The sequence below is a fragment of the Brienomyrus brachyistius genome, chromosome 1 (assembly GCF_023856365.1).
Source record: "Brienomyrus brachyistius isolate T26 chromosome 1, BBRACH_0.4, whole genome shotgun sequence".
Classification (NCBI taxonomy): Eukaryota; Metazoa; Chordata; class Actinopteri; order Osteoglossiformes; family Mormyridae; genus Brienomyrus; species Brienomyrus brachyistius.
This window is the reverse complement of record NC_064533.1, coordinates 24,905,648-24,931,100: the sequence shown is the minus strand read 5'-3', so window position 1 is coordinate 24,931,100 and position 25,453 is coordinate 24,905,648. Positions and strand designations below refer to the sequence as shown.

The following is a 25,453-nucleotide window of genomic DNA, read 5'->3' as shown; positions in this document are numbered from 1 at the left end:
CACAACCACTACATGCCTATTTCATAACTGCTTTGTCACGAAATCAGGACTGTATCATGACGTCTCCAGCACTACATTATGACTGCATCATGACAGCAGCATGACCACATCATGACCATATCTTGACTGTGCCATGACTACATCATAACCATATCATGACCTTACCATGACCGTATCATAACTTCTCCATGACCACATCACGACTGTATCATGACCCTACCATGACCACATCACGATCGTATCATGTCAGCACCGTGATCACATTATGACCATATTGGGACTCTTCCATGACCACGTCATATTGTCACTGTTACTCAACAGCACCGTGATCGCTTCACGCTGGCATGTTCCAGCCCCAGCCACAGTGGTCCCTCAGGGACAGACCCCGGTGGTGCCCTGAGCTGAGGGCTTTCACAGGGGACCTGCCCACATACCCTCCACTCTCCTCCCCTACTGTCCCCTTACCTGCCTTGTAATGAGCTCTCTCTGGGGTCAGCAGTCTGGGACGTGTGACTGTATTTGTACCCTATAAACAGGGAGTCGGCTCTCCATAAATGCTCCCCCCACCACCGGTATGGTCTCCCCAGGGAAACGGCATGATGCTGGGATGTGCTTTCCTTATTTGGATGGGGGCAGGGGGGCAGTGATTGGGGTGAGTAGAGAGATGTCTAGAAATACACAGACTTTAGATATGTTTTAGGTGATGTCATTGTCAAAAATATGTGTAGCAGACGAGTCGGATGGCACACGCATTTTTGGTATTATTAATGCTGAGATGTCTTATATAAGATTTGTGATATTTAACGAGACAGTTTTTGGATCCAAAAATGTTACTTCCTGAAGTCGAGTTCAAGCAGTCAACCAGTTACACTTCACATTACGTAACCTGTCACCAGCCACTGTTTTTTGTTACAGTGTCAGGCTTTCCAAAATAAGGGGGGGAGAGACATATTTCCAGACTTCCTGGACGGAAAGTAGCAGAAAACTACAGAAAAAAAAAAAATATTAACCTGTTATGAGTAAAATGCGTGTTCAAAACCGACACCAATCAGAATGTTCTATATGAAACAAAAGCATCACATGAGTAGTATAGTAGTTATGGATTTGGGATTAAAGAGAGCAGAACTGATGGATTAAGAACTCATTAAGAACGTAGAACCACAGGACCACCATTATGCAAAAACATCTCTACTTAAACAACAGCCATAAGCAAGGAAACTAAAGATCAGTGTACCGATATTCATGCACATTTTCTTCACGGAGCCTGTGATGTCGAGGTAAAGGATACCTGCGTAGGTGGTAGCGATGTGCATAAGAGCGTGTTCATAAAGGCAGGGCAAGATGGGCGACGGGCACATTCAAGTGGCACGGCCGGTTTGCGTAAACCGGGGAGCATGATGTCAAAAGTCACAGGAATGCAGTGGTCTTGGAGCAAAGGTACCCAGTCGAGATTTAAACTGCTTATAGTGAGGATAGAGACAGATCAGAGATATACTTTGTGCATGTTATTGAGATTTTAGAGACAGGACACGCCGCAGACAGGAAGTAAAAATTAAATATTTATACACTGAAAAACAAGCCATATACTTTGCCAGTTCGTTGCTTATAAATGTTATAAATACAGCAAAATGTTTTTTTTTACATTCATTTATTACTTAGACTAAAGTTTGATAAGTTAGGATGAAATCAGGCATTGTGTCACAAGTAAGGTGTTCTGCAACAGAAGATCCTGTTTCCCAGTTTACTTTTCGCTATCCTGCTAATAAAGGATCTGTCCATGCAGGAATTATTAGCTATATGAAATAGGAAACATGCCAGGGCTGTGCAGTTAGGGGCTAGAAAACATGGGGCATATATATGATTGAACAGGTGTTTCACTCAGAGTACGTCAGGGCCACGAGCCATCTATGGATTCATTTAGCAGCAGCTGTCTCCTACTTCAGCGGTGCTCCCCAGCTTCTGCACGTCCTCCTCCATCCGCTTCCACTCCCTCTCAGCTTTTTGTGCTGATGAGTGCTGTTGGTGGATCCTTCTACCACCAACGATCTTTCATACAGTCTGTAGGCACAAGCTTTACGTCAACATGGTGGCACGGCTGCCTTGAGTGTCCTGTTCGTCCTATACAGGCTTCACAGGCGATTATTAACTTTACTAACTGACCCTGTTTCAGGCACTTGGCTCTGTTAAGGCTCATTAATGCTCCTCTTCATGCTTTATTTTTGCACTGGGTTTTTTTTTTCTTCCTTGTACAGCACATTTTCACAAATTGTTTGCTGACATAACATAAACACGCACTATATAAGAAACTCTTTCATATTGGAATTTTTATTCCAAATTTTTTTAGAACATGCAATCGTGACTAGTTGAACCATAGTGTGACAGGGAAGGGGGGGATTGTTTTGAGGGGGGGGGCAAGCCCCTCCCCTCACTTGTAATACATTATGTAATTATAAAGTAACATTACAGACCGGGGGGCTGTACTACGAAGCGGGGTTACTGGCTTATCGGGGTAACTTGTCGGATTTAAGATAGTTTGGGCAAAATATAAGTGAACGAATATGAAGTTCATTTAAACTGTGGTACCTTCAATCCGACAAGTTACCCCAATAAGCCAGTTACCACGCTTCGTAGTACAGGCCACAGGAATGATGTGCTCTTCTGAGATTCCACATTGTTTGTGTTTGGTAAAAAGCAAATTTACTGTGGGTCAGTTCGTTTGGCTTCCATAGCCTTTGGTTTACCAAGGGTGCCGATTAAAAATCGCCCCCATTGTATCCTCCACACCCTCCCATGAATCTTTTCACTATGACACATGCATTGTACAAGTGCCACATCAATTGTTAGCTAACACCTGCCCTCCCCCACATGTTTAACACCCTGCATCGTGCTTACAAATCACGTTGATTAATTGCTGCGCTACATAGCATGCCTGTGGCCGCTCTCATATCCACTCTGCCCTGGATTCCTCCTGGGGGCCGGCTCCGTTTAAATGTTCATTAATCAAAACTGACGACGTGCTCACGTGCACTCGTACGACACTCATATGCGCTCGCCAATCCTGCCGTGACACGTTAATAAGACAGAACTGGGAATGACGCCTCGTTTGCACTAGCTAGCAAGAAATTAAGCTGTGTCTTGTTTTCATGCACCTTGGGAGATTTCGTCTTGTCCTGGATGTCTCAGGATGTTCCCTAGCTTTGATTGAGACATGGCTGTGTCCCGTCAGAGTATCGGAAAAAGCTACCCCGTATTTACAAACAACGGTCCTGCTTAGCTGACAGCCAGTAAAATCACTTCCGCCCCAGTCCTTATGGAACACAGTACAATTTAGAGATTCAGTTGGTGGATTTTCGTTGACCTTTTGACCCTCTCAATTTTGTAAGGGTGCCCATGAAATGAGTATGAATTATGATGTGTTGTCATGGCATTTTAAATATGTTCTGTGTTATGAGGCTGCATCAGAGGCTATGAATAGTTTGCTTATATTTGTAATACATATACACACATAAATATTTATGAGTGCATCTGGGACAGCGACGGGAAGATCACAAGCTGGAAAGATGCAGCCGTATGTTAAGAGCAGCGAGGCCCCGTGTCCTGCTGGGTCGACAAGCTTTCCAGGGGCTGTCATTGGGGCATCTAGCAAATCGACATCTGGCGGAGCTGCTGATCAGCCTCTGAGTTTTCATTAAGGCATAGATCCTATCTGTGGTCATCTGGCATAATGGAGGAGGGCATACAAACCATATATAATGCACATATTGTAAAAAATATTTGTGTGTGTGTGTGTGTGTGTGCGCGGGTATACCTTACCTTATGGGGACACAATGTCCCGATAACGTGATGAATGCCCGTTTTTTTAAATAAATTAAGTAAATTTAATAAATAATAATAAATTAAATAATAATAACTTTAATTTCATAAAATTCTGCGACTGCAATGAAAAAACTAAAAATGCAAAAACTCAGTTTAGTTACTTATGGTTATGGTTAGGGCTGGGTAGTGGTTAAGGTTGTCATAGTTCGCATTAGCATTTTTCCCATACAAATGAATGAGCGGTCTCTATAAGGACTGGAATCTTTCATTCCATGTGATGCCCGTGGTTCACCATGACCTTACATTGCGGTTATGAGATGTTCTCCAGTCATTTTCTACCCTCTGTACACTGATTCTTTTTGCACTCCCATGTTGTCTGTTTTTTTGTAGCAGCTTTCTTGGTGGTGTATGGGTTCAGAATCTAGTTGACCAGAAGGTTGCTGGATCAAATCCCAGGGTCAGCGGAGTGATGTAACTGTCGGGCCCTTCAGCAAGACCCTTAAACCCCAGTTGCTCCATGAACTGCCTGGCCCTGCTCTCTCAGTTGAATGTCGCTTTTAGAAGTATCTATTAATAAAATAAATATAGCTTCTTACAAAGTCTTATTTTCTCTCTCCCCCCAGCCCCTTAGTAAATATCCGTCTTTGATGAACGACATTTCCTTCTGGGTACCTGCTGATGGCTTCACTGCGAATGACTTCTATGACCTAGTGAGGACCATTGGCAGTGACCTGGTGGAGGAGGTCTCCCTGGTGGATCAGTTCACTCACCCCAAGTAAGAGGCAGCACCTTCACTTTACTTAATAATCACGCTTGATCTGCAAAATTTCAGTTAAAAGCAGAATATTTTGTATCATCTTATCGCTAACTTGCTAAGAGCTTCTGTGTTACTAAAAGGTAATAAGTTCTTAAAATATTAGCATTCCTCATGTTTGTTAATGTACTGTTAAAACATCTTATTGCTTTTGCAAGTGGTACACAAGATTTGACAATTTCAGTCCTCACTAAATAGGAATTAGAAATACTGCATTTCTGTGTACCTAATTGTTCCTTTGTAGTAGAGACACTTTATGCTTAAAAATGTTTTTTTATATTAAATCACGATTCATCTCATAATCATTGTATTCATAACATACAAGTATAACAAGTACAACATGTAGTGAAATTAAACCTGACCGATCCAAAGACAAGAGTAAACTAAGAATTTGAAGCGGCAATTTACAATTGTATGCTGGAAAAATGCTGGAACATGGATCAGATTTTAGAGAGTGGAGAATTTCATTGGAAAGTGTAATAATCCGAAAAATCCTGTCTACATATCGATGTCTTTTGAATTAATGGCTTTCAGAGATATACACATACAGACCCACACGCAGGTTTGTAATTATATCATTTCTATGGGGAAAGCTCTAATCACAACATGATGATCTTAACCCCTACCCAGCCCTAACCTCAACCATAAGTAACCAAACAAAATACGAGACTTTTGGCATTTTTAGTTTTTCGATAACATTCACAGATCTTTATGGGGACCTGAAAAATGGTCCCCACAACGTCAAAATAACTGTTTTTATTACGTCGTTCCCCACAATGTAATACAAACATAATCCACACATATACACAAACAAACACACACACACACACACACACACATACACACACAGCCTCCCACAGGCAGACACACGAAAGAGGAGGTGCCTCTTGTTCCTCAAATTAATCCCTGACCTGTACCTGATAGGAAACACGGCAGAATCATGTCGGTGATGCCAGACTCATTAGCGGCGACCGCCGCCAGGTCGGACAAAAGACGCGGAGACCCGAGCCCCCGTTGACGGCGAAGACTAATGTTCCCTGCCAGTTAGTGGGCGAAAAGATAATTTAGAAAATGAAAGAAGCAGATTTCTAATTTCACCCGACAAAGGAGACAGCCTCGTACTCAGGGTCAGGCGTGGAGACATTGTGAAATAGTTTGGTAAAGGCTTGCCCCTCTTTCCCTCCCGAAATTAGATTTTACCTACTTGTCACATGAGATGGCTTTATGTACATTAATTAAGCATAAAAAAATTTTGTCAATATCACTTATACCCATGATATTTGCGCAGTGTGGAACATTTAGCCATTACTAGTAGTGATTAAGTTATTTTTGATCCTGGACCCATCTGTGCTTTTCTTCGAAATGTAATCGATAAAGACGTAAGAGGACAGCTGCAGGAGAGGAAAGCTTGTCCACTTGAGTCTTATTAAGGGCAATCATTAAAAAGTCTGCAGTGAGTAAGAACACGGGCATTAAGCTATTTTCCGTACGATCGGTCCTTCGCATCACTGAACAGCATCCACATCCTTATCTCGTCCTGGGTCTGTGCTGATGATTTTGGGTGTGACAGCTCGGCCCTCAGGTGTGAGCGCAGCAGGCTATTGAATATGGAAAACTGCAAATGATCGCATTTGAGAGTGTTAGCTACTTGTCCTGGGAAATGATAATTTTCTTAAATTGTGATCGCAGCGTGAATCAGGAGTGATTAACGGTGTTTGTGATAACACTGATATCGGCACAATAGCAAAGCATCGGTAGGCGCGTATGTGCCTTCATATTGACACCTCATTCATTATCATGCCATGTTTTTGTGGCACAAGTGAGCAGAAACACAATATTAAACAGCACACCCCCCAAAAAATATAGCGGTACATTAATCCAAGGCAAAAGATTCTGCGAATATACTAGTAGCGCCACTTACAGTTAGGTAACAGTTATTCGTATTATTAGCTAATGCAGGTTGCAGCAAATTCAGCAAGTTTTTCACTTCACAGTGGCATTTCACCCCATTTAATACACAGTATTTTACTAGAATAGTTAAGCATCTCCTGCAATATTTGATGCACTGATTCAGATCTCTGACTTGGGCTTGAACCTACTACCATCTGCTTTCCAACCCTGTTCTTTTTAACATTGCACTATGTGTCCCTTTATGAATATATTTCATTATTATCAGCCAGTGAATGCGATGGAAAACCCCGCATAACACTGTGGTGCAAGCCAAAAAGTAGCTTTACCAGATAGTAGCACCAAAACAAGTTTACATTTATAGGGTTTCAAGGGCACGGCTGGTGTAAATGACTCTTATAAAGAATCAGACTGTGTAGCTGACCCAAACCCAAATGGTTATTCTTTTAATAAAATGGTTTGGTGTTCCTTCACGCTATATTTGCATGGTAATCGAATCGGTAGATTACAGTTTCCCTAAATGGAGTATATTATAAAATTAGCCGTGAGACGGAAAGGACACATTCTCTCAGAGGATGGCAGATAAATGAGGGGGGAGCTGTGCTTCTCGGGGAAATAAATAGATACATCTGCATGGTGTTGAAAGCCGTTATGGTCATAATAAAGTGATCTTCATTATTACCTTACAGATACTCCTTAGATTGTTATGATTGTTATCATTGTCTTAATGGCCGTGCTTTTAGGGAAAAGCAAGCCATTTCAGGATAGTGTATGTGTGTGAATCTATCATTTGTATGCAATATACACAGTATGATAAAAATGTTTTTTAGCTATAATGTTACCTTTTTTATTATTGCTATTTCATTGCCAGTCACTGAGATCTGTTAAGCGTAATCACACTCTTACATACATCTCAGTGTTGTGTTCTGTATTTATTGAGAGAGGCTCAACAATGATGGAGGATTATGATGGGGTTATCTAGGGGGAGTGATCATGTGACCAGGGTCATTATGCTGATTGGATCCTTGTGTTTCTGGCACTATAAATGTATTCTTTTTTATTTCTTTCTTCTTTGGCCCAGTGAACCTGCTCAGAACCCCTCACCTTTACTATTCTGGTGACTGCTGTCCCAGACATTTTCTTTGTGTGTTCTACTCCCTCTTGCAGCTTCTTGTTGCTTTGCCATGTCACCTCTGTGTGCCCGCTCTGTCCCTGTAACCCCAAAAAAGGAACAGCTGTTCTCACGCATCTGCGGGCTCAAGAATAGGAATGGGCCTAGGGGATGGCTTTGTGGAACACCTCACCAGCCTCGAGGAATCAGTGGCCAGTGAAAACGAAAGGGAATGATATTACCGTGGAAGCTTATTGAGGACTCTAAAACATAAAAGTTATTTTAAATATATTAAAAATAAAATTCATTTTATAATTATCTCCTTATATATGCTCAGTTTAACGTATCTGGATTTGATGTATAAGATGTAATGCACCCTTTATTATTCACGGCAAGCATTAGTTAAACTAGAATTGATATACATCCGGCCAAATTTCATTTTTCATAGTGAGATTGGAACCAGGGCCATGCAGTCCGGCTTGGGGGGGGGGGGAATCCCCTTTGACTGGGATGGGGAGGTTCTCGTCCATAAAATGTCCCCCAAAAAGGGACATTCAAAACCTCAGATGGGAGGTACTTTCAGTCATGTTGGGCAACCCTCCACCCCCCCTGACTGGATATCCCAGGGTCAAAAGGCATGAAGCAGGGGACCCCTGGATGCGGTCTAATTTGGCACCGTTTGCAGTCATGCAATAAGAGAAAAACTCATGTCTTTGGACTGTGGCAAAACCAGAATACCCACGTTGCAGGAAACCCACATAAAGAGGGAGTTGGTGACACTGGAACTGCATGGCCTCAGTGCAGTCTAGTAAACTAGTTTGTATTAGTTTACATTTAAATTTAAATGTAAACTATCTGTAAAATGTCTCCATGTAACTTCCATCAACAGTCCAGGTTGCTGAAATATACTGATTTGTGTGAGAGATCATTTTGTAAACTGGCATGCACTGTACCATACTCTGTACAGTAGGCATTAGATTTTAGGCTTCTGGTTACATTCACAGGAGTGAGGAAATGCAGGTATTCTGCAGATAACTAAAGATAGAACTTTAGATTCTGTGCTGATTGCCGCTTAAGGTGTGCAGAATGTGTCCACACATAACTGAACTCATTATACTTGACTTTGTGTGAAGTGCAGTAATTTTCACTTTGTGGTACAGTTACAGCGTTGCATTTTAAGCTCTCTGATGCTGGGTAAGTTTCTCTTTCAGGTGCAGTAAATAGCTAATCTCACGTTTTCAGTTTCAGTGAAGAGACAGCACTACAAATAAAATATTGCTGAGTTTGAGGGGTTTGCCCACTATCCCTGCCTCTTCCTCCCTCTCTCCGTCTCTGAGTATAAATAGGCGTGGCGAAGAAACCTGCTGTCCCCCAAAATGTCACATTTATTCAGGGAGCTGTCATGTAAATGTGCAGTGCATGCTGGGATACCGGCTCCTTCGCACAATACAGAGGCGGTGTGAAGACATCTGAAGGAAATTAATGAAGTGCGGAACGACTCGCCTGTCGAATTTCTACAAATACCACGTCTCCGCACCTCTCTTTTCAGAAATGGTTTTAGACTTTTTATAGCTAGTTTATTTTTAAACTGTTCTTTGTGTGATTGTGTGTGTGTGCATCTGTGTGTGTGTGTGGGTGTGTCGTCTTTTTTTTTTCCGGCAGATATGAAATGTACTTTGCCGTTTCATTCGCTGAGTATGATGGCTGGGTTTCTCCTACTGTCGTTTTTTTTTCCTTCACTTTTTTTTGGTTTCTGTCACACCGAAGTCTGTTTTCTAGCCATCATGCTTTATAGTCGCCAAAAGCATCATATTCCCACAGAATCGCTATTGATTTTTATTTATTTATTTTCCCGAAGGTGTTACGCAATAAACTGCAGAGTTGAGCAGCTATCAGGGACCCATTTTTCGGAGCTAAGACCTCTGGGGCTCACAGCACCTCTTATATAATAGGTTGTGGACAGAGAACATTCATAATTTCAGCTCTTTAGGTATGTTAACGGGCATTTTCTTTGCTCGGATGTCTCTGTTGTTAAATGGCAGGTATGTTGGTATTAAATCGAACGATTTACTAGAGCAGTTATACAGGATACAATTGCCTGCCCCTCTGACCAAAACTAAAATTCTGCAACAATGTCTTAGAGATTTCTTTATATACTCTGTGCCTGGTGTCTTTTCCGAGGTCTTTGGAAGTGGAAGCAGATCTTTTTAGGTGGGTTTCTACCCTGCCCAGTGCACATCTCTACAATCCATCGCTCCTCCAAGGGCTTACATTGCGGACGCCAGCCTCTGCTCTCCCGTCCTCTCATTTCCATACTTGTAAGACACATCTGCGCCTCATTTAGCGTTTGGGAATAAAGTCGTCGTTATTCAACGTCAACACTGCCCCGACAACAGAGTAGTCGGGGTCCACTCAGCCACCTGACTATTAGCAAATAGCCTTTTCTTTATTACTTTTGATGAATATATTTGTTAGATTTTATCACAGTTTAACATAATGAGCCTGAAGAAATATATTTGTTTAAAACGTTTTGTTTTTTCCTTTTTTTCCAAAACAACCTGACCAGATTAATCCTTGTTTTTCACTGTCCATCCATCTTTCACCCAGTTATCCAGTGCAGGATTGCAGAGAACTTCTAGTATGAAGTATGAGGAAGGGAACACTGAATACCGTGTTAAGGGAGACGCTCGCACACAATGGGCAGTTTAGAAACACAGATTCACATAACTGTGTCTTGTTGGACCCCAGAGCATCCAGGGTAAACATCCACGATCCACAAAAATGTCGCTGTTCGGCAAGGTTGGAGATGGAGTACGCTTCCTTCACGCTACTGTTTTCATGCATGTATCTCTCATGAGGTTCGATGGCATAGTCGCTGACCCGGCCTAACTGAATGACCCACCTCTACCCCAAACGCTCTGCAACAAAACACAATCACTCTACGCTAGAAAACTCTGCATAGCTGACCAGCTTAAACTCTCCGTCCGCAAAACCTTACAAGCCAATGAAGCACCAGCTGCAGTCCTGTGTTAAGCGCAGACGCAGGATTGACAGAAAGTTTAATGTCATCGGGGAATTGAATTTTTTACCTCCTAATCTCACTTCTGTCAGAATGAGGAAGGTGCAGCATTTCTATTTATCATTCAGCAATTCTTTGCTCGTGTATTTGTCTCCCTTAAAGAATAGCACTGTGTTTCATAGCTGTTATTCTTGGGATAAAAAACAGGGTTGCAGCTTAAAGCCAAGCGTCGGCAGAGTTGACTTAGCTTAGCTACTAATTCCTTGCCTCTTCTTTTGAATTTTATATGGGGTCTCTGATGGACGCCCACCTAGGACACAGCTTAATCGCAGAGTGCTTTACAGATATGCCGGATCTGTATTATTGAAGAGGTTTCCTTCAGGGCACTTTCAACATAATGCTGCACATTTGCTTTAATTGCAAAGGCCACAGGTCTGGGAAGCTGGCGGTATTGCAGCCAGTGAGTCGTCCCCCCTGCATGTTCACCGACTCAGGGATTGTAGCATCATTTAAGGGTGGATTCAAGAGCTTTCAGCGACCATTTTTCCTCGCCTTTATTTTATTTTTTTTGCTGGACGTGTGGTTAGTCTTTGCCTGACCCATTGAGAAAGTGTGTCAAGGAAATGGAGACTAGCAGAATGCTGGTAAAAGCCCAGCTCACAATGAAGAAACGGGGGGGGCACCACAGATATCAAGGCTTTGCGGATGAAAAGAGACGCCGTAAAGGGAAACGGTCAGCTCACAAGTCACCCTAATGGATCCACAAAGGATGCGAGGTCTGATATTTTAATGGCAGGTTAGGGGCAACCTTTAAAGTTTTCAGGCCTTTCAGAGCATTATATGGTGAGGAAGCAACTCGATCTTGAGGGAAGTGTTAATCCTTTATTGTGGCGCGGATTGCGGAGGGCGGGGGAGGTGGGTGAGCGTGTTCAGAATGAGACGGGCAGTTACAGAGCCGGTTCCTCAGTTGCCCTCTTTACAACGCGCAGGGGCGGCTTGATTAAGGACGGACAGCTGGGAGGGTATCTTACAACGAAATGCCATTGCCTGGGAGACATCAGGGGGTCAGACTTCGCAGAAATGTTCATCACGCGAAGCATTCAGCCCTGAGCCAGTTACATATTTCGGCGCTGATGTGCTTGGAATGCTGCGTGTGGGCCGGTGTCCTTGATCGGAAGGTTGCTGGTTCAAATCCCGTGGTTAGCGGAGTGATGTTACCATTTGGCCCATGAACAAGGCCCTTGAACCCAAGATATCCATGGGACCCTAGATAAATGTCTGACTCCACACTTGGACCCTGTATATGTGTGTGTCTCATAGAAGGGAAAGATATACGAAAACTAGAAGTCTTACCCGTACTCATACTTCTACAAAAGGCAAGAATAATTTATTAATATTTGTTTTCATTTTGTATATAATTTTAATGATACTTCACTTTGGTATTGGCTATAGATATTTTTGCTTTATAGATTGTGTTTTTAGTTTTGTTTTATTTATTGGTTTATTTTGACAGAGACAAAGCATATTGCCAACATGACTTTAAATATACCAAAGTTCCCAAAAGGCCAGTTTTCATCTGTCGTCCCTGGGCTCTCCTTTTTAGAGAAGAGCATACTCTCCATAAATATTTGATTGAATTGTCCTTGGTTGTTTAGTTTTTCTTCACAGGAGCCAGTATTTGGAACATAATTGTATGTTCCTCTCCCGGAACCTTAGGTTAAGCTATTTGTAAAGTTGATTGTTTCAGATGTTTAGAAGTAAATGAAATATGTGTGCCTCTTTCAAAGTAATCATCTTAAATTATGAGCATAGTGTCGCCTTAATGTGGTGGATACCGCAGCAGTTGCAGGACGATGCCAAGCTGAGGTGACTGTTGGCTCTCCTGTCATATTAAATTGCAGTTACATTTACTAAACTCTCAATCCACCTTGAGAAATTATAGCCCTGCTTTGCATATATTTGCATACTCTTGTAAAACTAATCCCCCGCCCCTCTAGTTTAGTACATTGCAATAAAAAGTCCTGTGAGGAAGTAATCTTGGGAATGTACATGGCATTAACCATATTTAACCTGACTGGGTTTAATAGAACAACCAAAAGCCATGATCGTGGAGGCAATGGGGAAATCACACTACACAAAGATATGAAAAAATTGGTGACATGAATGAAAGGAAAGGTATTAAAATAAAGGATATTTGTATATATTCACATAAGACATATAGACGATGATACTATAGGCTCTGAACTACTACTGTAGAGAATGAAAACGGAACACTCAGAATGGCAAGCTCACAAAACCCCCGCGAAAAAGCATGCTAACAGAGTTACAGAAAGAAAGGAGAGGAAAATAATACAGCCTTCTGTTCCTTTATGCCCTCTTAGAACCGAAGAGCAATTACTGATCTGTTATTGCCCGCTAACCAATAAGGAGGCTGCGGCGTTTCGTCATGGTAACAATCCATACACGACACCAGATCAGCCAGGCTAATTTATTTGTACGATGGAGGGCTGGAAATGAACTCGAGTGTGAGCTCAGATGTTTATCCTTCATCGCCCAAGGCCAGGTTTGGACCAGCTGCGCTAATGGAGGGAGCATCAAGTCCATTATTTGGTTACTTGGCGCAACGACTATATAAATCCTCACTCTCAGAGCCTGTGGTTTTTTTAAAGGATACCCCAATTCAACAACCAAAAATATTTTTCCTGTGCTAAGAGTTAGCATGGGCTAAGGCCTTGTTGACTGGCTGTCCCATTGAGGTTGAAGGCCTTGGATTGTGCTGTGAATTCGGAGAAAGATGTTTCTAAATGTTCTTTGGAGAGGAGGGCTCCCTGTCCTGTGGGTGCCCCAGGATTTGTCACTCCTCCAAGGGCTTACTTGGTGGACGCCAGCCCCAGCTCTCTTGTCTTCTCATTTCCATACTTGTAAGACACATCTGCGCCTTGTGATGATCATTTAGCATTTGGGAATAAAGTCGTCATTATTCAGCGAGTATTCGGGGTTCACTCACCACCTGACAATTAGCAGATAGCCTTTTCTTTATTACTTTTGATGAATATATTCATTAATGTATTCATTTGATGAATATAATATCATTCATGAATTTAAATTGAATTTGATTGCAGTTTGAAATAACGAGGCTGAACAAATATGTTTGTTTAAAAACAACCTGACCAGTTAAACCCTGGTTTTTCCACTATCCATCCATCTTTCACCCACTTATCCAGTACAGGATTGCAGAGAACCTCTTGCATAAAGCAGGGGACACTGAACAGGATGTCAGCCATTCTCAGGGGAGACACTTGCACACAATGGGCAATTTAGAAACACGGATTCCCACAACTGTGTGTTTTTTGGCTGCAGGAAGACCCCAGAGAATCATGGGTAGAAAATTAATGCTGTGCACATGCACAGAGGTGGCATTGAGACTGTGAGCCTAAAGTGGGATTTGAACCTCTAGAGTTTTACACAAAGCAGGACTTCCACATTAGCTAGATAACTTAAGCCGAATGGAAGGATTGTCCAGCAGTAATGTCACTTATCTCTCCTGCTATTGGACAGTTTTCATGTTGGGCTTAAGTTACCCAGCTATCTGGGAGATCCTGCCTTGTGGAATACCCCCTGGTGTTTGGAGGCTATCGTGCCATCCATTGAGCCACCATACTACCAGTCTGCTTTGAACTCTTTTCACTTTTTAAAAGAATTTGTACCACAACACTGTTGAAGTCTCTAATCTAATTGGTCTGAAGGGTGATGATTAATGTTCTGTAACCGCACACATAGTGCCAGTCAGGCAAATCACAGTAGTAAATCAATGTGTAATACAATAATCAATGTGCAATAAAATAATCTTTAATTCTAACTAATGTTACTTAAATTTCCAGAATGCAACGTCAAATTAGCGCAACACAATTTAAAATTAACGTACAGTGTAAAAATCATTGCTGGCAGTAGTTATACTAATAAATGATTTTTCAGCTCATTAAAGAGTTGTCGTCTACTACTCATTTGGCTAACACATTTGTACCTAACTGTAGTATAAGCGGGTTATTATTGTTATCATGCACAGCCAACTGTTTGAGGGAGAATTCAGTAAGGAGTCCTGCTTAGTTCCACATCACATGCCCTCCTGGCCTCGTCCCTCCGTCCTGATCCCTGAGCCAGAATTAAATCTGTGCCCGGCGGGACACAGCATCTCTCCCCAGGGTGAACGCTGTTCATCACATGAGGGTAAATCGATGTAGATCCCTGGGTTAATTGCATTATGCACTAATTAGTGTCCCGAAATGGCATGGAGCACAGGTGTGGTGTGTACACTTGGGGGGATTGTCGCTGTCTCAGGGGCTTATCCCAGGAAATGCTACTCCAGGAATTATCCCCCCAGAGGTTAGCACCCCCCCCCCCCCCCGAAAACTGAATACATTCTCTTTGTCTGCTTTCCTTTTGCCCTTTCCCTCTGGCTGACACGCCCCTTCTGGTGCTGTCCTTTAGGGGTGGCGTTGAGCACGCGCAGACATAAGGTTTAATTGTTGGTAAGAACGATAGGAGCCAGGGTTTCTAATAATTAAAAAAGCTGGGAAACAAAGCTGATCTTCCACGAGTTCTGGCTGGGTGCAGTTTATGGTCTGGGATGAATTTGCAAGGGTTTTGCCAGAGATTCAGTCAAGGATAGATGTTTTGCAGACATTCAGAACAGGGAAACCGCTCAATTAAATAAAGGTGATTTTTATTGCCTTTTCATACAGTGTTCATGTAAAAAAACGAGGCAAAACAAAAAGCAACTGTGAAAATAGCAAAAATAAAAATTCCTCGTGCAGTGCTGTCATCTGTCAGTCAGGCTGGCATTTACACACCCCCAGTCCCCGACGTTATTTTAAATGTCATCATTGACCTTGTAGCCTCCGCAGACATTAGCCTTAACAAGACCTTGTGGGCCATTGCTAATATCCCTGCTCCTGGAGTCACAAACAGCTTGAGTACTTTTTTTGTGGGGACAGAGGGGCTGACTACCTTTGGCTGCACCCTCATCAAAATTCTTGCCGACGGTCACCCACAGACATTGGGGGCGGAGGGGGATTGTCTTCCTCTGGGTACAATCAGTTTTAGCAGCAGTAGGGTTGGGTTAAGACTTCGGATACTGCTTTGCTGTAAAGGCTTTCCTGACAACTTTTCCTGAATTTTTATTTTTTTTAACCAACTCAAGAATCGAAATTAGTTTATAAAAGTCAAAGGTCTCTTGGAAATTTCTGTTTCATGGTTGCTTTATAAATAAAACATTAGCAGGTTATGTATATAATGTAGATCAGTCTTATATGTGTGCTGATGCCTCAGGAGAATGTTTCAAAGTGCGTGTATTCCTTTATTGTATGGAATCTTATGTCTTACGCAGTGCTTTGGAATACTGCAGCAAATGAGAAATGAAGTGAAGATGGCACTGTTTGCGGTTTGTAGAAGCTCAGGAATAGGTACACATTGGAATGTGTTTTTCGCATATCTAGTCTTGCACTTATAGAGGTGAGAGTGAAGTTTGAGGTTTGAGCACAGTGTCAGCTGTCCATCTAGCGCCTGGGGCCTTTTTTAGGGTGGGGGTGGGGTGTGGGGCATGAGAGCTCAATGTCTTCGAAAGTCTTCCAAATTCTGACTAGTTTTACACACTGAAACACCTATATAAATACGAAAAGGCCGTCTGGCCCGGAAGATGTTAAGGTAATAATTTTTTAGTGAATCAAATGAAAACAAAAATATTCCACGTTTCAGCAACAGATATTAAGTGCGTGTGATGTTCGTGACAGGAATCGGGACTGGCACTTCCATTTGTCAGGGGGGGCCTGTTAATGCGTCATTCAAAAAAACATTGTTTAGATAGTTGATTTTTAAGTTTTTAATTAAAAAGGTGCAAGTACATCTGCTAACATATACATAAATTATATGGTGACATGAAAGTCTTATTTAACACATAAATAATCAAATAATGCAAAGCCTTAAGTTATCTGAGAATGAGATCTAACACAATTGGTTTATATATGGAATATTGCGATAACAAATCTCCCGCATTCTTTCTGAAACTGAGAAGGATCTGTAAATCTGACAGGGATGCTGAAAAACAGAACCTTTCACTGGAGGAGATGTGTGAAAAATCGCATAACCACATACTGGGTTTAGGACATTTCCTGTTTCCCAGCTTGTTTGAAAGATAGCTGTAAAAACAAAATCAGCTCACAGTAGTGCTGGGGAGGGATTGGTGTCATTATTTTGGGGAAAACTTGGTCCTGTCTTGGGGAAACAAGGCGGGGAATCGATGGACGTCACATGTAAAGGAACATTTACTTAGTCGGTGTTTTTTTTTGACGCACAAGTAAGGATCAGAGAGCAGGGTCAGTCTGTCCCTAGAGCTATTGGAGTTAAGGGCCTCGTTCAAGAGCCCAATGATGATGGGACTTTGAACCAACAACCTTCTGATCACTTACTCCTAACCCACAGAGCCACACACCACTCCAAAAAGACAAAGAGAGGCTTACAGGAATGTAGGAAGAGGTTTCCTCTCCATGTACTAGATAGAGAAGCGATCACGCAGAGATTTATACACATTGCAGGGAGGGGGGGACAGATGGAATTAATTAGCCAGCCAAATTCTGTTCCCCTGACACTTCAGCATCCCTTAATAATGGATAACCATGAAATGAACCATTTACACATGTGCTGTCTGCTTGATTGAGGAGCATCTGAACACGTCTGCAGCCGATACACAAAAAACAAGTGAAGAGTTTTTGACGAGTGTAACTATGCTGTGAAACTGTTTGAGGTCACTTTGCTCAAAAAGTTATTGTTATTAGAAATTAAGCTATTGCTGAATTCGGTGACAGTAACCATTAAAAATAGTTGGAAGCTCTTCAAATTAAATTCGAAATGTGTTTGAAGTATGACTGCTTAGTGGTTTTCCAATACAGTAAATGGCACGAAAAGGCATAAAAGGAAACAGTCCATTCATCCTAGTCACACCCATAGTGTCTCACATCCTGATTTACAATGAATTTAATTTTAATAAATAGGGCATTAAGCCAGTAGAGCAATGAGCACATTGGTGTGAAGTGCATTTGATGTCTTCGGTACTGCAAACGGAAGTCTGCATTCGCATGAAAAAGACTGAATTCAAATGAAAAATATGCTGAGTTTCGTGAAACTTAAATGTTTAACAGTATAATCTGTAGTTTCTAGAGAAAATGAAATGGGTTCCAATCACTCGGTAAATCCACAAAGTATAAACGAAAGTAATAACCAGACATTACAAATTCAGAAAAATGTCGCTTTTGAATTAAGTCAATTAAGATGATATCCATCAATTCATCCATTTCCTCTGCAGCTTATCCATTGCTGTTGCCATGAGTTTGGAGCCTATCCCAGAATGCAGCTGGGCAGGGTGCATCCTGAACGGGAGGTCAGCCTGTCACAGGAAGGATGCACAAACTCCACACACACAATGCCAGGGGTAATATGCAGAATAGCTGTGATGTTTCAGGATGTCCCTCAGCCCTGGCTATGGAAAGCTCTGGAACTTAGATCTAAAGCCTGGTCCTTTGTATGCAGTGAGGGTTCAAGAATCAGCCTTGCCTGCATTTCGGGGTTTGTTTACGTTTTTGAGTAGATATACCCGAAGACAGAAATATGTTATTTCATTAAGTTTTTTATTCTGTGTAAATCAGGGGGTTCGCTTAATTCAGCTGTCTGGCTCTAGCCCAGTCTTGTGAATGCAGTGTGTGACTCAGTGGCTCAGGATGCTATACTTGTGAACAGAAGGTCACTGGTTGAAAACCCATAGCCGGTAGGGTGCTTTCACCATTTTGCCCTTGAGCTAGGCCCTTAACCTCCAGTTACTGCAGGAACTGGCTGAACCTTTCCCTAAAATGTGTGTCGCTTTGGATAAAAGCGTCTGCTAAATAAGTAAATATAAGATTTGGTTCGTGATTCCCTAGCCCTCCTCGCAATGTAGTTCTCCTGATTCATTTCCCTTGTACTAAAGCCAAAACAACTCTTTCTCAGTTCTGTTTTTTGCCACTGTTTTGTTAAACCCACCTCTCCTCCCACACCCAAACACAGTCCCTATTCCCTCCTCACACCCCAGAGCTGGGTAGCTTCTTTCATCATCCTGCCTGAAGCAAGTCTTACAGTGTGACTTCAGAGATTTGGAAACCCGACATATTACAAGCGGAAGGATTGTGAAGTGAAGCTGTAAGTGCAGCTGGCACGTCTTAAGCAGGTGACTTGGCGGTATGATGATGAAAGAAACACCAATCCATCTCAACCTATCTCCTCAACCCATCGCATTGTGAACACGGAGGTGGTTTGAATCAGTTTTTTTTTTTTTTTTTTTAAAAAAAAGGTATATCTGTCATAGATGTAGACGAATTGAAAAAAACGGTTGGTGTAGAAAGGGAGGTGTAGCCTCCGCCCAATGGTGAGAGCTGCGGGAGAGGGTGAGGAAGAAGGTGAAGCGGTAGGAGATCGAAAGTGAGAATCTGAAGAGTGGGAGTGCTGGAGAACGTGAGGTGGGAATTGTGGGAATGTGGCAACGACGCAGGTGAGCTTCTCACCTGGAGAGAGACGAAGGGGAAGCAGAAGGGAGCGTCATCAAATGCCAGACCTGAGAGTGGCCAAGTCCTTCAGAGGATCCTGAGTAATTGGCGAAGGCAGTTCAAGTCTCGGGGAATGACTCAGCAGCTGGGGACAGAGTGATTTTGGCAGCCATCTCTCTCAGTCACACCCCAACACCGCGGCTTCCTGCCCCAACTGCTAGAACTCAATTGAAAATAATATCACCCCGTTACGATGATATACGGAGACTAAGAAATGGGCTGAAAAAGCAATTTACGGGAAAATCAATCAGTAAACAATAGGCAGACTGTTTAAAAATGGCTTTCTGTGGATTAGAGAATGTCGCTGTTTTCCTTGGAGTTTTCTTGAATGCAAATAAGACTGGGAATTTGATGGAGTCTCCATTTGAAAGCGAGTGTGGGAGTTATTGTAGTTTAATGATTGTTGCCGCTGATGCTTCGCTAATTGAGTTAGACACACAGGAACGCTGTCTGCATTGCGGAAAAGGGAATGAGGAGAACTGGTAAAGTTTGTATACATATAGTTATTTAATTTCAAACTGCCGATTATCCTAATGGAACTCTTGGGATAAAACAATATGCAAACATCTATGAATAAGATTCTTCTTCTTATTATTATTTTTAATATTCAACTGTTTAAATTTTTAGATATATCACCCAAAAATTGGAGTAAGCCTCTTAATAATAGCAGGAAAAGGACAGTTTTGACACTTGATCTCATTAAGACCATAACTCAAAAAGTTTTTGACGGGTCTTTTTCAAATTTTGCAGAGGCACATTTTAGGAATGACAGACTGGAAGTGATCAAATTTTGAGGCAGATTGCCCCAAAACTGAAGCAGTGCCATATAATGATAGCAAAAAAAAGTAGTTCTAAACATTTGATCCCATTAGTTCAATAACTCAATGTACTTGGTAGATCTTTTGTCAAGTGTTGCAGACATGTTGTAAGTTTGAAGATCTGGACATTTTTGAAATTTTGAGATGAATCGTACCTATTATTATTATTATTATAATTATTATTATTATATAAAAACTGATTATATCCTGACATGTACATATAATACAAATAAAGATTATATGAAATAAATTACCATCTCTAAATTGCCTCTAGTGTATCAGTATGTGCATGCATGTGCCCTGCATTAGACTATCATCCCATCCAGGGTGTCCATCTACCTTGTGCTCTGCATTAGCCAGGATAGACCAGTGGAAGATGGATAGGTGGATGGATGCAGTTAGACTGGTGGGATTAACATAATAAGTCTTTAGTCGGCTCCTGGGGAATTAAGATCAAATAACAGTGACAGTTTCAATTCTGTTCTAAATTTAGCCTTCAGGTGAGCAGTTAAGGCCTAAAGTGTGTCAACAGCTGCTGGACATTTAGATCCCTTGGCCTCCTGTTGATAGAAATGGTTTATCCTTTATTATTGTTAATGTGGCATCTCGAGAGGAAAGAAACTAACTGTGCTACCAGCTGAATCCATGCGCTTCAGTTTTGGAGGCCTGTAATCTCACACTTCCTTAGCACATTCAGTATATTCCAAAACGAGGCTGGTTCAGCCAGCGGGCGGCAGTGCACTTGGGTTTAAATTCCAACCCACTGGGCTGTAAATAAGAGCGAGGACACCGATGTCACACTGCTGTGACCATCATGTCCTCTGGGGCTTCATGTGTGGTGCGTGACAGAAAAGCCAGATGGGGTCGAGGCGAGAAAACCAATAATTGCAGCTGAAACGATACTATTGGTTGGCTCTGCAGGAGACGATGTCCATGCAGGGTGTGCGTTTGCCCCCTAAATCTTTGTTGGTTCCCTCCACTTTCCTCCCACTCTCCAGTGACATGCTGTTCACTCAAAGTGATGACTCACATTTGTCCTTAGTTTTTGAATGACTTTGCCTAAGTGCCGTGTGGTTTGCTGACATTGCCGTGTTGCAGGAGCGATTGTAGATTTTATTTTTTGTAAGGTGGAGGGGGGGGGGGTATAAGAAGGGCCATAATTCATGTAGAGGGGTCAGCTTTATAATTAGACAGTGATACATTTTGAATCGGTGTGTGATGGAAGGGGGCAGTCCAGGGGACGATCAGCTTTGCAGGTCCCTCCCCGGTATACGCCCCATCTGAATGACCATGGCTCTGATTGGATGAAGTGTTTCTGAATGGATGTATGAATTGGCTCTTTCCTCAATGGCTTATAATTTACATCTCTGGGTCATGAAATGTCTCAAGTGTTTGAAGAGTTAAACAGTGATAGTTTTGTGGGGCACTGATGACTGATTACGGTTATAGAATTATTCAGTATTATTACAGGACTGATTTACGACAAACTGCCTAATTCCTTCAGCTGTCATTTTTGATCACTAAATAAATTGCCAGACAACTTCAGCCACCGTTTGAGCACCAATTCCCGGAATGCTCTCTGCGGATCAATTTTAAAATCACTTATCACATTCTGATACTTAACAGGTATGAAATTTGTCCGGTACGGAGTATTGATTATTCCATTCTGAACAGCCTTTTCCGAAGCCTCGCCCCAGCCATCGAGTGTTTAAGGGCTTGTATAAATGATTTTTCCAACTGGGGGTGGGACCGGCCCTGAGCCGTATGTTAGCGGTGGACTGGAAGTGCTGGGTTTTACGGTAAAGAGCCGGCATTCTCGTTTTCCATTAAGAGGTTTGTGGGTGGAGATGACGCCTGTGTGTTGCTCAGCAGCAGGGACATATACTGGGGCAGGGCCATAGGGGCGCTGGTCCCAACTGAAAGCTGATTGGCCCTCAGAATGCACCTGCCCCCACGCCCTCCATCACTCACCGTTTCAAAGCGTATGATTGGCTAATGATAATGTATGAATTATGGCCCTCCTTATGCCCCTCTCACCTTTAAACCATCCTAGAATCACGCCTGTTCTGTGTGCCAAGATGCTGTTGCTATGACTAGAAGGTCAAGGGACAAATTTGATGTCACCACAGGACCCTGAGCAAAAAGCCCTTAACCCTCAGTTGCCCAATGGAGTGTCTGACACGCATCCCTCAAATGCATTCTGCTTTGGATAAAAAAAGTCTGCTAAATAAATGTATTCTGCTTTTATCTAGACCAGTCACAATTAATTATTTTCCTCCAAGCCCCCCTTACCGTGGAAACACTCTCCCAGTTTCATCATTTATTAAAACAAACAAGTTTTCTGCATGTTCTGTTTGCACATGAAAATTAAGTGAGGCGGGAATAAAACCTTCGGCAGTGGTTCCGACGTCCCACTGATGCGAAGCGAAGTCCGGCTGATCGGTCCCTTCCCCATTACAGGCTTGGTTCAGCAGCATTAGCATTGACCACAAGTTATTTATGCAAGGTCTTAGCGGTAAAACGTTCACTCTGCATCTTTAGGAAATGTAACTATAGACAGCCGATTTCCCATGCAGAGTGGGGGAAGGGTTGGTACACGGGGCACCCCTGTGGCCCCCGGATCCGCGGGTGCTAAACCCCCAGCCTAGCCTCATCGATCTCTTAATAGACATTTCTGTGCACCAGATGATGGAATCCTGGCGCCCACCCTCTTCCTTGGGGATGGGGTGGGGGGGGGGGGGACTGAGAGCAGGGAGGTATCGTTTTGGCTGGAGACTCCTGCAGTGCTTGGATGAACTTATCAACCCAGAGTTGGGTTTCCGGAAGGATTGGGGTTCCCTACTTGGATTATGGTGTGCGTCCTGCTTTGAAAAGAATATTATCTCTAATTCCTATCTCTTCTGTGTTTCAGTTTTCAGTCTTTATTGCAAATGTCGGCATGTAGGATTCATTTTCAGAAATAGCTGCATACTGGTGGAAAGTAAATATGGCAGAAACAAAGCGGTCTTTCTGCAATGGAGCTGTCAGAGAATCTGAAAAAAAAAAACGCCTATGTATCAAAAATGGCCCAGAATGTTCTGGAACAACGATAAATGTTTTCTGATGAACTGAAGGGTAAAGGATGTGTCTGTAAATACACAGGCCCTCTCAATTGCGATGCAATCTCAAGATGATGTATTGCGTGAACGACGTGTCACTGTACCGTAATACACTGTGCGTTGAAGCTTCTGGAAGTACTGCATGTCCCCATAAATCCTTGCTGTGGGTTTTGCTGACTTATCATGCAAAAATCAAAGACCGGTCTGCAGTCCATGAGACGATGAGCAGAAAATCTAAACTTTGCCTGACGTGGAGCATTTTGGAACAGCATGAAATATTCATTTAATTATATTTGATGTAGAATTTCTGCATCTAGCATGGCAACCAAATGGATAATTGGTGTTTTTATATATATAAAAGAAGGGTTCTGTCATGTAAATAAAAATATATTAGTTCTATCATATTTCAGGTTGTAATAACAGTTGCATGTGCTATTGATTTGTATTAATTATAGATATGCATCGTATGTCTTACATATAGTTGGGCAGTATGGTGTCTCAGTGGGTAGCTCTGTGGCCTCACACCTCCAGAGCTGTGGGTTTGATTCCAGGCCCAGCTCTGAGTGTGAGGGGTTTGCATTTTCTTCTAGTGTTTGTGTGGGTTTCTTTCTATAGTCCAAAGAAATTGTGGTTTCGGTGAATTGATGTCTCTTTCCTGTTGTGTCTGTTTGCCCTGTGATGGGGTGGCAGCCCATTGAGGGTGTCCCCTGCTTTGTGCCCTTGGCTTACTGCAATAGTTTTCAATCCCCCCTCCACCCGCCAGAATGTTTTCATTCAAACCACACTGCTTTCAACCTGCCACAGTCATTATTAGCCTATTTAGGAGCATATGAGCCTCATTAAGGTAGGGTTGGAATGTAAGGATTCTGGCACCACGATCAGCACTGAGAGCCACTGTGATGAGCAGAATATACCCCTGAGATCCAGGGAAGAAAGGTTTTTAATATTGATTAAAATTTTGATTTGACAGGAAGAGGAAGTTGGTAAGGTCATACCCCCACAGATGTGATGTCATCTTAAAGCCCTAAATGTCTTTAAGGAACAATAGCACTTAATTGAGTAGCATGTAGAGTATGAGACATATGTGTTGACTGCACATAATGTCCACTACAGAGGGCAAAAATGACTTGCTGGATCTCAGGAGGATATAAGGGATAGACAGTTATGGAAAATTAATAAATAGCTATACAATATACATAGTTTTTCTTTGAATGACTTTAATGAGCATGTTATTCAATTTTATGTGCATTGAGGAAAATCTGGTTGAACTATTTATGTCACGTTTGATGAGTTTAAGGGCAGGCCCTTGAATTGATCAAGACTTCTTGTCTAAGTATTGATTTGAATCTGGTGTTAAGATACTTCACATCGAGTATAGCAGAAGGAATATCCGTGTTTCCTCTGGATTTTAGTGACTTTAATTACATTCGAACTCAACCTCTTGTTGAAATATTAATCTGAAAACCGAGGAAATGTCAGACTAGCTGCAGTAGAATTCCACACTGTTGGGAATCTGGAAATCAAATATGTTTAAAAAGGGCAAACAGAATTTAATGAGCAATTAATTAGAGGGTCATAGGTTCAAGAGGTCCCAGGGGGCTTCTCACCGACACAGCAAGGCTGGGTGTGTAGTATGATAGTTTTCAGCTTTCTGGAGCTCCTCCTTAAGTCTGCGCCTACCTTTAGCACATGTGCTGGCTAATACCATTCGGAGGAATTCATACAGTATCTTATAAATGTGTTTCCATGAGAATGGAGCTCAAAATCAACAATTTGTACCTTTTATTGGTAATTTGTTTATTTTTTTAAAGAGTTTGTCAGACATTAAAATCACATATAAAATGACCTTGTATGAGGCTCTTGATGAAATATGCTGAGGTTTGTCATCTTTAAAAAAAAAAGCCTATTCATGAAACACCTGGTTTTAGACTGCAGTTTATTATTATGGTGTTGGGCCTCGTTTTGTGGCAAATGCAGCATCAGTTCAACTTGGGAATGACAGATACAAGTCCTGCACTGTGGCTAGAGGGATTCTGAACCATTCCTCTTGCAGAACAGTGGCCAGGTCACTATGGACACTGGTGGAGGAAAATGTTTCCTGGCTCACTCCTCCAAAATACCCTAAAGTGGCTCCATAAAATTTAGATCTGGGGACTATGCAGGCCGTGGGAGATGTTCAACAACTTTTATGTTCATCAAACCACTTTGCCACCAGTCTTGCTGTGTGAATTGGTACATTATC

The 25,453-nt window shown here is 42.2% G+C and overlaps 1 protein-coding gene across 2 annotated transcripts in view; it reads left to right on the top strand.

The window, feature by feature from the left end:
• The window catches only part of fars2 (phenylalanyl-tRNA synthetase 2, mitochondrial), an 85,022-nt gene that overhangs the window by 45,511 nt on the left and 14,058 nt on the right, over window positions 1–25,453 (top strand). For both annotated transcript variants that reach the window (XM_049012694.1, XM_049012693.1), the window contains exon 6: window positions 4,440–4,591. In XM_049012694.1, coding sequence (XP_048868651.1) covers window positions 4,440–4,591 — 152 coding nt within the window. The remainder of the gene's footprint in view (window positions 1–4,439; window positions 4,592–25,453) is intronic.